Raw genomic sequence first — 12,777 nt, 5'->3', positions numbered from 1 at the left:
AACCTGGGACCCTTCAGTCCGCAGGCCGATGCTCTATCTACCAAGCTAAACTGGTTAGGGCACCTTTTCCTTTTGAAACACATTTTTTTTTTTTTTAAAAAAAAATTGATTTCAGAGAGGAAGGGAGAGGAAGAGAGAGCTAGAAATACCAATGATGGGAGAGAATCACTGATAGGCTCCCTCCTGCACACCCCCTCCTGGGGATCGAGCCCACAACCCGGGCATGTGCCCTGACCAGGGATCAAACCCGGGGCCCTTCAGTCCCCAGCCTGACGCTCTATCCACTGAGCCAAACCATCCAGGGCGGTACCTATTTCTTTATATTGTTCCCATTTCGTCTCATTCTACTAACCAAATGGTAAGAATGAAAGAACGGTCTAAATGCCTTTAAAACAAAAATTTGAGAATTTTCTTATTGTCTCCAATGTCTGCAAGAGAATTTCCCATTCCTGTTTCAATGCAAAGAAAAACATGTGCCTGTCTGCTTCCTACCTCCACCGGGACCTCTGAACCCCCTGACCCCCTGACCCCGGGGTTGAGGGACAGCGGCCTCACGCCACCGGACCTTTGCTGCGGTGGAACTGGGCCGTGTGGACGGAGTGCATCTGAGCTGCGGGGGCAGCGCTGCTCCTAACGATGGTCTTGCTGCTGTTTCCAGGGATGAACAAGAAGCAGAAGGTGTCAGCCAAGGAGGAGCCGGCCTCCAGCAGCAAAAGCAGCAACGCGTCACAGGTGTCTAGCACCCTGCGTGGCCGCGCGATGAGCCCCGCCCCTCCCCCCCGCCCAGCCCGTTAGCCGGCAGGGTTCCCAGAAATGCTTGGCCCTCTACGTCTGCAGAATTATTTTAAGTGGCCATTCCTCACAAGGGAACGAAACTCACCCTGCAATGCAATAACCAAAATGCCTTTTGTGCAATAAATACTCAGCAAGTGTGTCTCAGCTCCTCCAGCGAGCTGGAGGCTCTCCAAGGCATGAGGCTGCAGCGAGGGTTAAAAATAGACACGGCCTCTGCTCTGTGGAGTGGGGAGATATAAGCTAGCTATATCCTGAGGTGGGCAGCCTGCAGGTGGTAAATACGGCAGAGAAAGTCGGGGGAGGGGCTGTCGAATGTGCTGGTGTGGGAGATGGAGCTAGGATGCATGGCCAGTGGTGGTCACGGGGATGTGCTGAGGTCTATTTGACTAAAGGCCTGTAGGCGGGGGAGGGGGGTAGGGGGGGAGGGGAGGGGAGTGTGTGCATGTGCTTTCGGCCGTGGGAGGAAACATTCAGGCAGAGAGGAGAGCAAACACAGAGCCCTTGTTTCTTTTATTTAAAATTGAATTTTACTAGAGGCCTGATGCATGGATTGGTGCACCCATGGAGTCCCTCAGCCTGGCCTGCACCCTCTCGCAATCCGGGACCCCTTGGGGGGTGTTGGAAAGCTGGTTTTGGTCCAGTCCCTGCAGGCCAGGCTGAGGGGCCCCATGGGTGCAGGAATCCATGCCCCAGGCCTCTAGAATGCATATAAGATCTTTGGTTAATCTCTTCCTGCCCTCCCTGCTTCCTCTTTTCCCTCTGAGATCCATTAGTCTGTTCCATGTTTCCATGCCTGTGCATTGAGCATCTGCCCCCTGGTGGTCATTTAGCATCATAGCTACTGGCCAGTCACTTAGGCTTTTATAGATTTCAGAGAGAAAGGGAGAGGGAGATAGAAACATCGATGACAAGGAAGAATCATTGACTGGCTGCCTCCTGTGCACCCCCACTGGGGGTCAAGCCCTCAATCTGAGCATGTGCCCTGACTAGGAATTGAACCCATGATCTTTCGGTTCATAGGTTGACACTCAACCATTGAGCTGTGCCAATCAGGCCAAATTCCTTTTTTCAAAGAAAAGGAGCATTCTGGACAAATTGAAGTCCATCTGATGAATGATGTGACTCTAATTTTTTTTTGAAAGAATATAGCTGATGTAATATCTAAAAACAACCCCCATGATTGTCCACATGAGGCAAATCTGACACCTCTGTGGCTGAGATGCTATAAACATGGGTTCTGCATAGTTAGCTGACCGGGAAAAACTGAGTTTAATGTTTGATGCTTCCTTAATTTTATTCCCGGGGAGTGGAGATTCCAGCTTCTGGTAGAAACAGGTTTGAATTCTCTGCTGTGAGGCTGTTGAAGTGTAATTTAGCATTTTTTTGTTCACTGGCTTGGAGAGTGCTTTACCAGTGATCATGTACAGTATTAGATGATACAGCAAATGTACCTGCCGTTCGGAAGTGTTCTAGGACATCGCTGCTAGTCTAGAGAGGCCTTTTAAACAAATGGGAGCTTTCTTAGTGACTCTTGTTTTTTAATTATGACCAAGTGTAGTGACTGCCCCATTTTCACTCTGATTTTTACATTCTTTTGGGGTGTAGGCACAGAAAAAAGGACAGCAGTCCCAGTTCCTGCAAAGCCGGAACCTGAAATGCATAGCCTTATGTGAAGGTAAGTTGTAGTCCTTGCAAGCCTCCTGGCATTCCCTCTGACGTTGTCTGCATTTAGGAACTGGAGTGCGTTAACAGGATGCTCGTAACTGAGCAGTGAAAGCTAAGGAGCACAGCTCAGGAGCAGGGCTGGCCGGAATCCGGTCAGAGCTGTTTTACTCCCGGCAGGCCTCTCCGCATGGCGGTTCCAGCCGCCTGGGCCAGGACTCTCTGCTCCTGTGAGGTCCCTGTCTCCTCTAGTTGGCCTTAGGATGAGGGATGTTATAGAACATGGTACAGGTGGAGCGAGCGCGGAGAAGCTAACCCACTGGGCCTTGCGGTTCCTGAGCTGAACTTGCCTTTCTGTCCTGCACTTGGGACAGGAGAGAGACTGCAGGCAGTGTGCAAGCTCATACACTTTTCCTTGTTCTTGGTGAAAGTCTGGCATTGGGTGAGAATGCACTCCTGTGCCGGGAGCCTTGGAGGCCGCCGGGAGCGGTTCGGTGGGTTCGGGCCACGTGCTGGTTCCCCGGGAGCCTGGCCGCTGCCCGCACCCGAGGGCCCGCCCTGCGCCCTGCGGAAGGCGCCCGGCCACGTGCCCCGCGCCACGCCCGAGTGCTGATCGGCTCCTCGGAGCCCTTGTTTACCGGTCTCCGTCCCCGCCCATGTGAACGGTTCCAGGGTTAACTGCGTGTGCTGTTGCGTTTGGGGTCCTTAGGGCGGGAGGCGGTGCCTTCGGTTAAACCCTCTGCTAACGGGCCCTTCCGCCCGCAGTGATCACCTCGCCGGACCTGCACAGGCACGGGGAGATCTGGGTGGTGCCCAACACCGAGCACGTCTGCACCCGGTTCTTCTTCGTGTAAGTGCCCCGCCCCCACCGTGTCCCTTCCTCCGCCGGGAGGGAGGCCGCCCGACGGCTCCGCCGGTGTGAGACACACGCCATTCTGTCGACTCCGGGTTTTCCTGTTCATGTAACACACTGCGAGAAAACGGATATTTAAATGCTATTCACTTGGGAGAATGGAAGGAAAATATCATCTTTTGAACCATCTGTCTGTGTTTATGTATGTGTACGTGTATATACATGTGTGTCTGTATATGTGGGCATATATACATATGCACAGGTGCCACGTGTAGATATATACAGGCACGTACACTGACATATGCATTCTTTGTTTTTATGTATTGACAAATATTCGAAGGTGGAATGGAAACCATAGAAAGCTGCTTACCTTCCGTGGAATACAGGTTGGCACGTGGGCACGGTGTTGTTGTTTTTCCTGAGGGCCCGGCGGGCACACAGAGGCATTCCCCGCCCCTCGCACGCCTCCCCCACTAGACAGTGAGCGAAGCTGAGCTGCTGACAAGTCACCTCCCATCCTCGGCTCAGGTGTACGCTGCTTCGCTGACCCACAGCCGATGGGGAGCCAGGATTTACTAGAAAACCAGGATGACAAACGTTCTGGCCAGTAAAACATGCATCTTTACCTGTTCTCCCACAAAGCACCTGACTGGATCCCGACCCCGCGAAAGCTTCTCACTTTAGGGTCTCTGGTTCTTCCCGGGGGGCGTACTGCTTGATCTGAGGACGTATTTGTAACTGGCTGTGTACCACGTGCGCCACTGTTTCCCTTGCAGTGGTATTCCAGCATGGAGGGTCCTGTGTTTACATGTATGTATACAGTCCTCTGTGTATACGTGTGTGCACCCACTTGTAGGATAAGAATAGCAGTGCTGACAGGCACCCTTGGTCAGTGCGTGGGGTTTGAGCTGACGCCGGTGGTTACCCCGGGCGCGGAGTAGTGGGCTAGGGGCCCCGGGTTGCTGTTGCTGTGCCATCTGCTTCGTCTCCCTGGTTGGCTCTCTCGGGAGGGTGTGTGTACAGTGAGGGAGAGACGTGACTCTCCGAGCCCGGGCTCACCTGCTTATATCTGTTTGGAAGCACTTACTGCTTCTCTAAAGCTTCCTTCTTGAAGTCATTCCCAGGAACTAAAATTAATCCGTTGCCTGTTCTGCTCTGAATGTTATCATGGAAGTTTAAAAATTCATTCTTGGGAAATTTTTGTTGCCTAAGTAAGTTTATGTGAAGAGATGAACTATCCTCTGAGATGTAATTATGTCTTTGGATTCAATAATTGCTGTCTTTCAGCTTGCCTTGTCATTGCGGTGGCTTGGCTAAACTTAGCATGGGTGTGTGTGTTCCTATACACCCTCCCTCACCCCCCCCCCCCAAACACACACACACACACACACACACACACACAGGCCTTCTTACCGGGAGGAGCGCATCAATGAGATGTTGTCTCAGACATGCATCAATAATGTTATCTCAGACCCGCATCTATGAGAACGTTGTCTTAGACCCGCATCTACGAGAGTGTTACCTCAGACCCGCATCAGGGAGACGTCATCTCAGACTCGCAGAGCCGCCGGCATCAGGGGAGGGCTCGCTGGTCCCCGGGCAGTGAGTAGAGGTGGGCGTGGACAGGCGTGGCTGCAAGAAGTGGGCGCAGCAGAGCAGCCAGGGTCTAAGGAGCGTGAACTCGACCCGAACTTCATGAGCCGCCATGGGCCTGCCTGCTCAGCGCGCTCCCTGCAGCTCAGGCGGACGTGGTGGGGATGAGAAGTTAAACTTTCCCAGGAAGGAAGGGGAGGGCGAGTGTGAGGCCCAGCCGAGTGTGGAGTGGTGCCAGCTCCTCTGTGCCGGTGCACAGGCGCAATGGGAACAGCCCAGAGGCACTGTCTGCGCTGTCCTTCCCGGGCTGCCTTCCCGGAGCAGACAGCCTTTCCAGCCGCTGGAGACGCTCGCCGAGGCCCGGCCGCTGCCCCTTGTTCATGCGCCCCTTTGTTGTCTCTGCTTTGTGTGCAGCTATGAGGACGGCCAGGTGGGCGATGCCAACATCAACACGCAGGAGGGAGGCATCCACAAGGAGATCCTGCGCGTCATCGGCAACCAGACCGCCACCGGCTGAAGGACCGCGGGCTCGCTCAAGCCTTCCTCGGGTTCAAAGCTGGGTTTTGAACTGAAGAAGAAGAAGAAATAATTTATTGTTATTATAAACAAAATTAATCCTTTGAATACTGATTTTTTTCTTAGTATTTCTAAGTATCTCATTCAATACCTAAAACGGTATGAAATTTACCAATTGTAGGGTTATGGAATCTAGTAATAAACTTACAGCAGCACTTAAACTGAAGTTTGGGTTGCTCACACAATAAACAGATTGAAAAAGCAGTTTTGTGCTGATATTTTTATATTAAACTCTTCAATTGGAAGTTTGGTATTATATACCGACACTTGAGGTCATCAAAATCGCATTGAGAACGTTTTTATAATGATGTCTAAATCTCTAAGATACTTTGCAATAAGTAAAATGATGTTTGCACATTCTGACGTGCTATATCTATATCTATCTATATATATGTATATATACTTAGTGGTATGAACATTTGACTATTTTGAGGAGGGATGTTTTTTATTCTCCTGTTAATTTTTCCTTATATGAAAACAATTAGTCTTAGATGCAATGCTTTGCCCAAAAGTTTGTAATATACATATCTATAGACCCATGCATCAGAATGTATAACTGTGCACATGTGTATGTATGTATGCACATGTGTGTTGTGACAACAGGTGGCGTGGCTCCACAATTCTACTCTTGTTCAGTGAGGAGAAATAATATTTCATAAGCAGTAAATCTGGACAGAAACCGAGATCTGAGCCAAATTTACCACTATTCACTCACTGGCAGTATTTGCTAACAATTTCTCTATTTGTTTAAAGAGTGTTTCCTTCAGTTAAAATTCAACTCGTTTAATGATATTATGGAAAAGTCTTAATTTGGAAACATAGCCACCCCTGGTGGACTAAATCTCCACAGAAATGATCACACGTATTCAACAAAAGGTCTCAGAATTACAACAGCATCTATTTTTTATTTCTTACAGCAGAACATTTTTTAAAATTTATTTAGACCACACCAGCATTTTTATAGTTTTTCATCTAATACCTCTGCATATATATTTTTTTCATATTGAGAAAGAAGATAACCTTTGAAATTTCTTTTATATTAAAAGAACACAAAATAGGTTTATGGGGAAGTTATGGAGAACCCGTCCTCCTGTACTGGTCACGTGATTGCCAACCGCATGTCTTGTTCCTTTGGGTCCTGACATTGTCCTTGGTCGTTACAAGTTGTCACTGCCTGTGTCTCATTTTCCCACGCGATGTCTTGGGAACAGGCCGCTCACGGGAGCAGTTTAACGATCATGTCTGCCACTCTATTCAAACCCTGAATCAAGGCTCAGATCTGATTCCAATTGACTTTGAAAAAAAATAATCGCGTGTCGGCGTTTGCCACTTCTGTGTTTATTTCCTGGGGCGTAGACGGTGAGAAAGCAGAGGCCCTCCACAGGGTGCAGGGGTGCTGTCGAAGTGTGGAGGGATCTTTTGTTTTCTTCTACTGTAACTCATTGATTTCTGCCAACAGAGACTTGACATGGCTGGGATATTAATCCTTGTGGCACCATCCGCTTAAGACCTTGATCTGTGCTGAACCCACAGTGAGCCTGAGGGATAACGTTGGCCTTTGAGGGCCCAGAGGCGGTCCTCTGAGCGATGCTGAGGGCTGGGGGAGGCCAGAGGAGTCCTGGCTTATGCCTCCCGAGCCCCTCGGACTGTGTTTTAAAAAAGGGTTTTTAAGCAACAAGAGTATTTCCCCCCAAATTATTTTGATGGGACGATTTATATCTGACACAAATATGAAGATGCAATAGCAGGATTTGGAAATCGAGATCCTGGGACCACTGAGGCACCTCCCCAAACTCTACAGAGCCTCCACGCATGGTTGCAAGCCACTGGCCTAACCCAGTCAGGGCTCACTGCACAGCGGGGCGGCCTGGAAGGTGTGTAGCCTTAGAATCTGACCTGCCAGCGTAGCTTCAGGACTGGAAGACTAGAGAGGGGAGGAGAAGCTAGCATCAGAGACACTTGTGCCAAGTTAAGAATGAAAGTAGGTTCACCTCTAGAGCAAGGAAAGTATTAGATCCTTTTAATGCCTAATGCCATGATAGGCAATAGGCACCTTTTATGATGACAAAATGAGGTGACTTCTAATTATAATGGAATGAAATGCTATTGCCAGGCAGAATGACACCTTTTAAGTTTTCCCCCCCCAAAAAAATTGTCAGATCCTTTGTAAGCAAATATTCTAAGTGGAGCCTGTCTTTTCATCTGTATGCTACAGGATACTGATGCCTACCTTAATTTCTGAAGAATTTAATTTTAATAAATACCATGAGTAAATGAATACCATGCTTCTAAGATCGAAGCAGGTCCTTACAATGTAGATGTCTAAACATTATTGTTGTCTTGCCTTGATTCAGCCACCCCATTAAGATACTATCCATTGACTCGATGATTCCAAACGTGATACTGTATTGTATGTTTATGATTATTTGAAGTCTGTTCACCGCTGCTTTGTAATAGTTTATTAATTGTGTAGCCATTACTTCTTAATATAAACCCTCTGAGCAAACGCAGTCATTTCATTCTTGGAGTAAGGGAAGAAGAACCTCATTTATTCGTTCTATTTCTATCTGCCATTACTGATTTTGTAAGCATTTCACTATGAATAATTTGTCCTCTTTTATCATTCAATGTGTTAAAAATAAAATAGTTGGACATTGGGGAAGAGAAAAAGCAATAATATATTATTACTATAGAACGCACTATGGTAAGGTACTTTAGTGGTGCCTTAGACTGCATGACATTGAAATGGTTTGTGTTTATGTTGCTCAGCAAATCTCAGTTGTTGGCCTTGAAGGTGGTTTTTAAATTTAAAATTTTGAATAGGAGTACGAATTTTCAATATAAGATAGTAAGCTTAAGGGCTTACTGCCAAATACTATGTGATGTAAGAAACCAACCCAAGCTGTTGTTAAAGCTCGGAATATTTCTCATGGAAGAGTTTAGAAAGGAAATTCTCAGTGGGGCTCCCCTTTGCTTAAAAGACAGGAAACCTTTCTACGCAAGTCTATTGTCATTGAAAGAGTTTCAGCAGGACTTGTTACCACAATACCACACCTTAATTAGGATGTGGGGTTTCGAAAAGTTTTAAGGCAAAAATCTGTCATCCTTGTTAAGTCTGGGTGACGTCAGCAGGCAGTGATTTTGTCTAAGAGGCCACTCGACCGAGGACTGTCTACCGTCCGAATGGGATGGCTCTCATGGTGGCACTGAAGCACATTTTTAAAATATTATGATGTTATTCTATTGTCTCACTGAATTCTTCATCATAACACTACCTCAAGACAAATGATAGACTGTCTGTAAGGTAAATTGAGTTTCCAGTATAAGAAAGAAAAGGAGTTTTACAAATAGAAGCCATCAAATTATTCAATAGTCAAGACCGTACTAGACAAAGATATTGTTGATTGCCCCATGACAGCACAGTAATACAGATATTTCAATCACTGGTGATGAATGATATAGTTAACACCCAATGAGTTATGAGAAGGGATTTAAAGCTGCAACATTTGAAAATAATTAGTTCTCTTTAAGATTGGTTTTTTACATGGGCCAATTTTACATCCGTCACCCAAAGCCACAAATGTGCCCACCCTAAATAGCGAGAGGATTAAAATACCCAATTCCTATGCCAGAATGGCAGGTGAAACATTCAAGTATTTTTGGCATTGAATGCCTGCTAAATTTTTGTCCATTATATGTCAATTTGATGTACATTATGACCCAGTTAATTTTTCTTGGGGATTTTGTAAACACCATGGTATATTAGGATACATTTTTTCTAGGTCAGAAAAATTTCAAGTAGTTTTTAGACAAAACAGACCCACGAGTGTGAAGAAGCTGTGTTGAAGAATAGATTCCATTACACATTTACCAGCGGGTCAGTAAAAAAAAAACAGCTCTTATTTACATAGTCCACATAATTTAATGTTCTAAAAATAATTTCTTCCATCTGCCCAATACTTAATGTATCACTTGAGATTTTAAAATATGCAGCCACTCCTTTCTGTAAACACGAAGATATGCCTGTGTTTCTTTAACTATATAGCCTTTCTTTACAATAAACTTCTTGACTTTTTTGTGCACAAGATAGTATTGCAACCTGCTCTGTAGCCTTCGGTGCCTTAGAGTTATTATAAATATTTAACAATATGTACATAATGTAAATACTGCCAAGAGATCACCAAGGCCAAATATTTTCTCTATTCACTTTTTATTGCACTTGCTTTCTATTGCTACGAAGCCTCTTTTATCCAGCTTTGTAATAGTCCGAACGTTGTAGCCGATGTAAATGTTTTCTTTCAATAAATCTGAATTTGTCTAACACGCACGGTATATGTGGGCACTGCTTTGGAAAGTCGCGCAGGCTCGGAGCCTCCTCAGGATGAATCTTGCTTCTGGGGACCAGATACTTGATGTTTTCGACAAACTCTAAAAACCAGGTTGCCCTGTTCACTTATAAAATACCTTTAAAATAAGAGGGAATAAAAGAAAAGTATCTTTTTTTTTTTTTTTTTTTTTTTTTGCCAGTTTTCTCCAAATCATTGCTATAGATTTATGGATCGTGTGAGTACCACTTTAATTTTAGATTATGTCCAGAAATGCAGAATGGAAAAGAAAGGTTTTTGTATTGTGTCCGTGTGCTCTGTGTACGAACGCCTTGGCACGACACCAAAAGGAGCATTTCCAAGGAACCCTCCTGCATCTCCTAAGCGTTTCTGACTTGGTTAATAATCGGGAATGATTTTTTTCATAGATCTCACTGACTGAATAAGACATTGGTCTATAAATAAGCACAACTCTCTGAACACATTAATAGTGAATGTTTATGGGGAGCTAAGTTTATTCTCATAAATCAAATAATGTCTTACTTCTGTTACATTTCCAGCTAGGAAACCAGAGGTAGCCAATGCCGTTTGGAAGACTTGATTCCGGTTACTCCACAAACGCTTGTAAAAGGTCTGGCCCAGTGGTCGGCAAACTCCTCAGTCCACAGAGCCAAATATCAACAGCACAACAATTGAAATTTCTTTGGAGAGCCACATTTTTTAAACTTAAACTTCTTCTAATGCCACTTCTTCAAAATAGACTCGCCCAGGCCGTGGTATTTTGTGGAAGAGTCACACTCAATGGGCCAAAGAGCCGCATGTGGCTCGAGAGCCGCAGTTTGCCGACCACAGGGCTAGTCAGTCTAAGGACCCTGTTCCTTACATAGAGATTATTCATCTTTCGCCTTGGCCTTAAGGAGCTGTCCATGTATTTGGGGAAAGAAGACAAATGCATTTCTATTGACACCACTTTGCATGATCTGTTTGCAACAAATTCTCAATAATCCACTTGTCCATCTGCCTTCGCCCTGTACATGATGCACTTCATTTTTTTTTTTTAAGTTTTAGTTTTTGATTCCTCGACCACATTTCCGATGACAGCTTTTTGACTTGGTGGCTCAGCCTCACTGACTGCCGTCTACACCGGTCACTCCTGGGCCACGGCTCCGCTCCTCCTCAGGGGCTGTGCTGGTGGGAGTGTGGGCCCAGGCCCTGGGCTCACCCACAGCTGCAGAGCCGGGTTTTGTGGAGCCCACGCCGAGAGCCCCTGAGAATCTGTAGGATATTCACTTGGCGTCTGTGTCTGCTCTCCAATCCCAGGACCCTCTGTTTAATGATCTCACATAGTAGAGACCTGTAACTTCATCCAAGAAGGACGGAAATGTCAAAGATGCTGAGTGCATAGTTTAAAAACGATGTCTTCTTGAATGCCAGGTAAGACAAGATTTTGATTAGATGGGATTTGCTTTATGTAGCACTTCATAATTCAGAAGGTTCTTTCTGTAGATTGTCTCATTTCCCCGACAAAATAGCTCTGTGACATGTGTCAGCAGATGTCTTTGTCTCTTCCAGTGGCTTGCCAAGGGGGTCAGGGTCACTAGGGTCAGGGACACTGAGTCTCATCTCTGTCCTGTGGAATAAGCCGGGTTTATTATCGCTGACATCCCGGCGTGGCAGCACACACAGCGAATACAAGCATGACAGCAGGCTGGTGGGAGAGGCAATGAGGAGACAGTCTGATGGGGACGGGTAGCTACCATTGCACAGCTGGCCTGGCTTTATTTCAGAGCCGGCGAGGAGCTAAGTCCGCACTCTGTGCTGGCCAATGGGGATTGTCAGCCTTCAGGGAGTGACGTGACAGTGGGGCTGGGAGCACGGGGCAGCTGTGCTCAGGAGGATTTCCAAGGCTGGCAGAAGCAGGAAATGGCAGAGACTGATTTTTGTCATTCTGACGAGGGTACACGGGACTGAATGGGGACCTGAGGAAAAGGAGCAGGTGGAAGGGACAGGGTTTAGGATGAAGCAGTGAATGAGGAAAGCGGACCCAGGGTGTGTGAGAGGGGAAGGTGGCACATTGAGAGTGACTTCCCTCTGGGCTTTTCCTGGAGATCAGTCCCGGTTCCTCTGTTCCAGTTGGTTTGCAGGGGCGTGAGGACTGACTGAAGGCAGTGGCTGGCAACATTCCCGCGAGGTGCAGACAATGAGAAGGCTGATGGACCTGCCTGCTTTCCCTGATCACCCCTCCTCCATGCCACCAGACACAGGCGACTTCTGGTACCTGATAAATGTTGGGTGCTTAGTAGATACACAAATAAGTAAACCATAAATGTCTGCCCGATGAAGGTGGTCTTGAAATAAAGTGACAATCAATCTAAACTAGTGTCCAGCAAGGGGTATATAACAAGCTAAAGCCATCATCATCATCATCGTCATCATCGTCATCATCACCACAGTGAGCTGCAGCTCCACTCCATCACCTGCAGAAAGAACGGGACCCTTAGATCTCGGTATCATCTACCCTGTCACCCTTGAAGTTCATATTTTCATCTTCCCATTATTCATCTTGGCTTTGGATCAAGCAATCCCTGGGTTGGAAGGTCATTTTTTACACAAAAGAGTGTCCAAAAAAGTGGTGACTAAGTCAGTGCTGCAGGAGAAGGACAAAGCACACCAGGAATCTGGAGCAAAAAAACATCGTTTCTGGCCAGGTGCTCCAGAACATATTCATGTACTTGAGGGTCCATGGGCTTAGCCTTGAAGTATGGATAGATTTGCGAAAGGCAGGCACTCAAGGAGAAAGATTCCGAGTCATAAATTGAAGAAAGCTCTGCTGCTCCTCTGCTATATATCAGAACCACAACGTTGACTATGCTGAAAGCCTACTACTGTGAAGAAATACGGAGCCCAGAAGTTAGCCAGGAAATGCATAAAGAATAGAACCGTTCCCAACTACACAGCCGCGAAAAGTAAGTC

The 12,777-nt window shown here is 46.5% G+C and overlaps 1 protein-coding gene across 1 annotated transcript in view; it reads left to right on the top strand.

Moving 5' to 3' along the window:
* PARP8 (poly(ADP-ribose) polymerase family member 8) overlaps positions 1 to 9,802 on the top strand; it is a 91,832-nt gene extending 82,030 nt beyond the window's left edge. The window contains exons 23-26 of the mRNA XM_084881005.1: positions 659 to 732; positions 2,401 to 2,470; positions 3,223 to 3,307; positions 5,318 to 9,802. Coding sequence (XP_084737131.1) covers positions 659 to 732; positions 2,401 to 2,470; positions 3,223 to 3,307; positions 5,318 to 5,420 — 332 coding nt within the window. The 3' untranslated portion in view covers positions 5,421 to 9,802. The remainder of the gene's footprint in view (positions 1 to 658; positions 733 to 2,400; positions 2,471 to 3,222; positions 3,308 to 5,317) is intronic.
* The last annotated feature ends 2,975 nt before the right edge of the window (positions 9,803 to 12,777 follow it).

Source organism: Pipistrellus hanaki (assembly GCF_964339955.1).
Source record: "Pipistrellus hanaki genome assembly, chromosome: 4".
Taxonomy (NCBI): Eukaryota; Metazoa; Chordata; class Mammalia; order Chiroptera; family Vespertilionidae; genus Pipistrellus; species Pipistrellus hanaki.
Note: the sequence above shows the minus strand (reverse complement) of the source record. Positions and strands in the feature narration are given on the sequence as shown.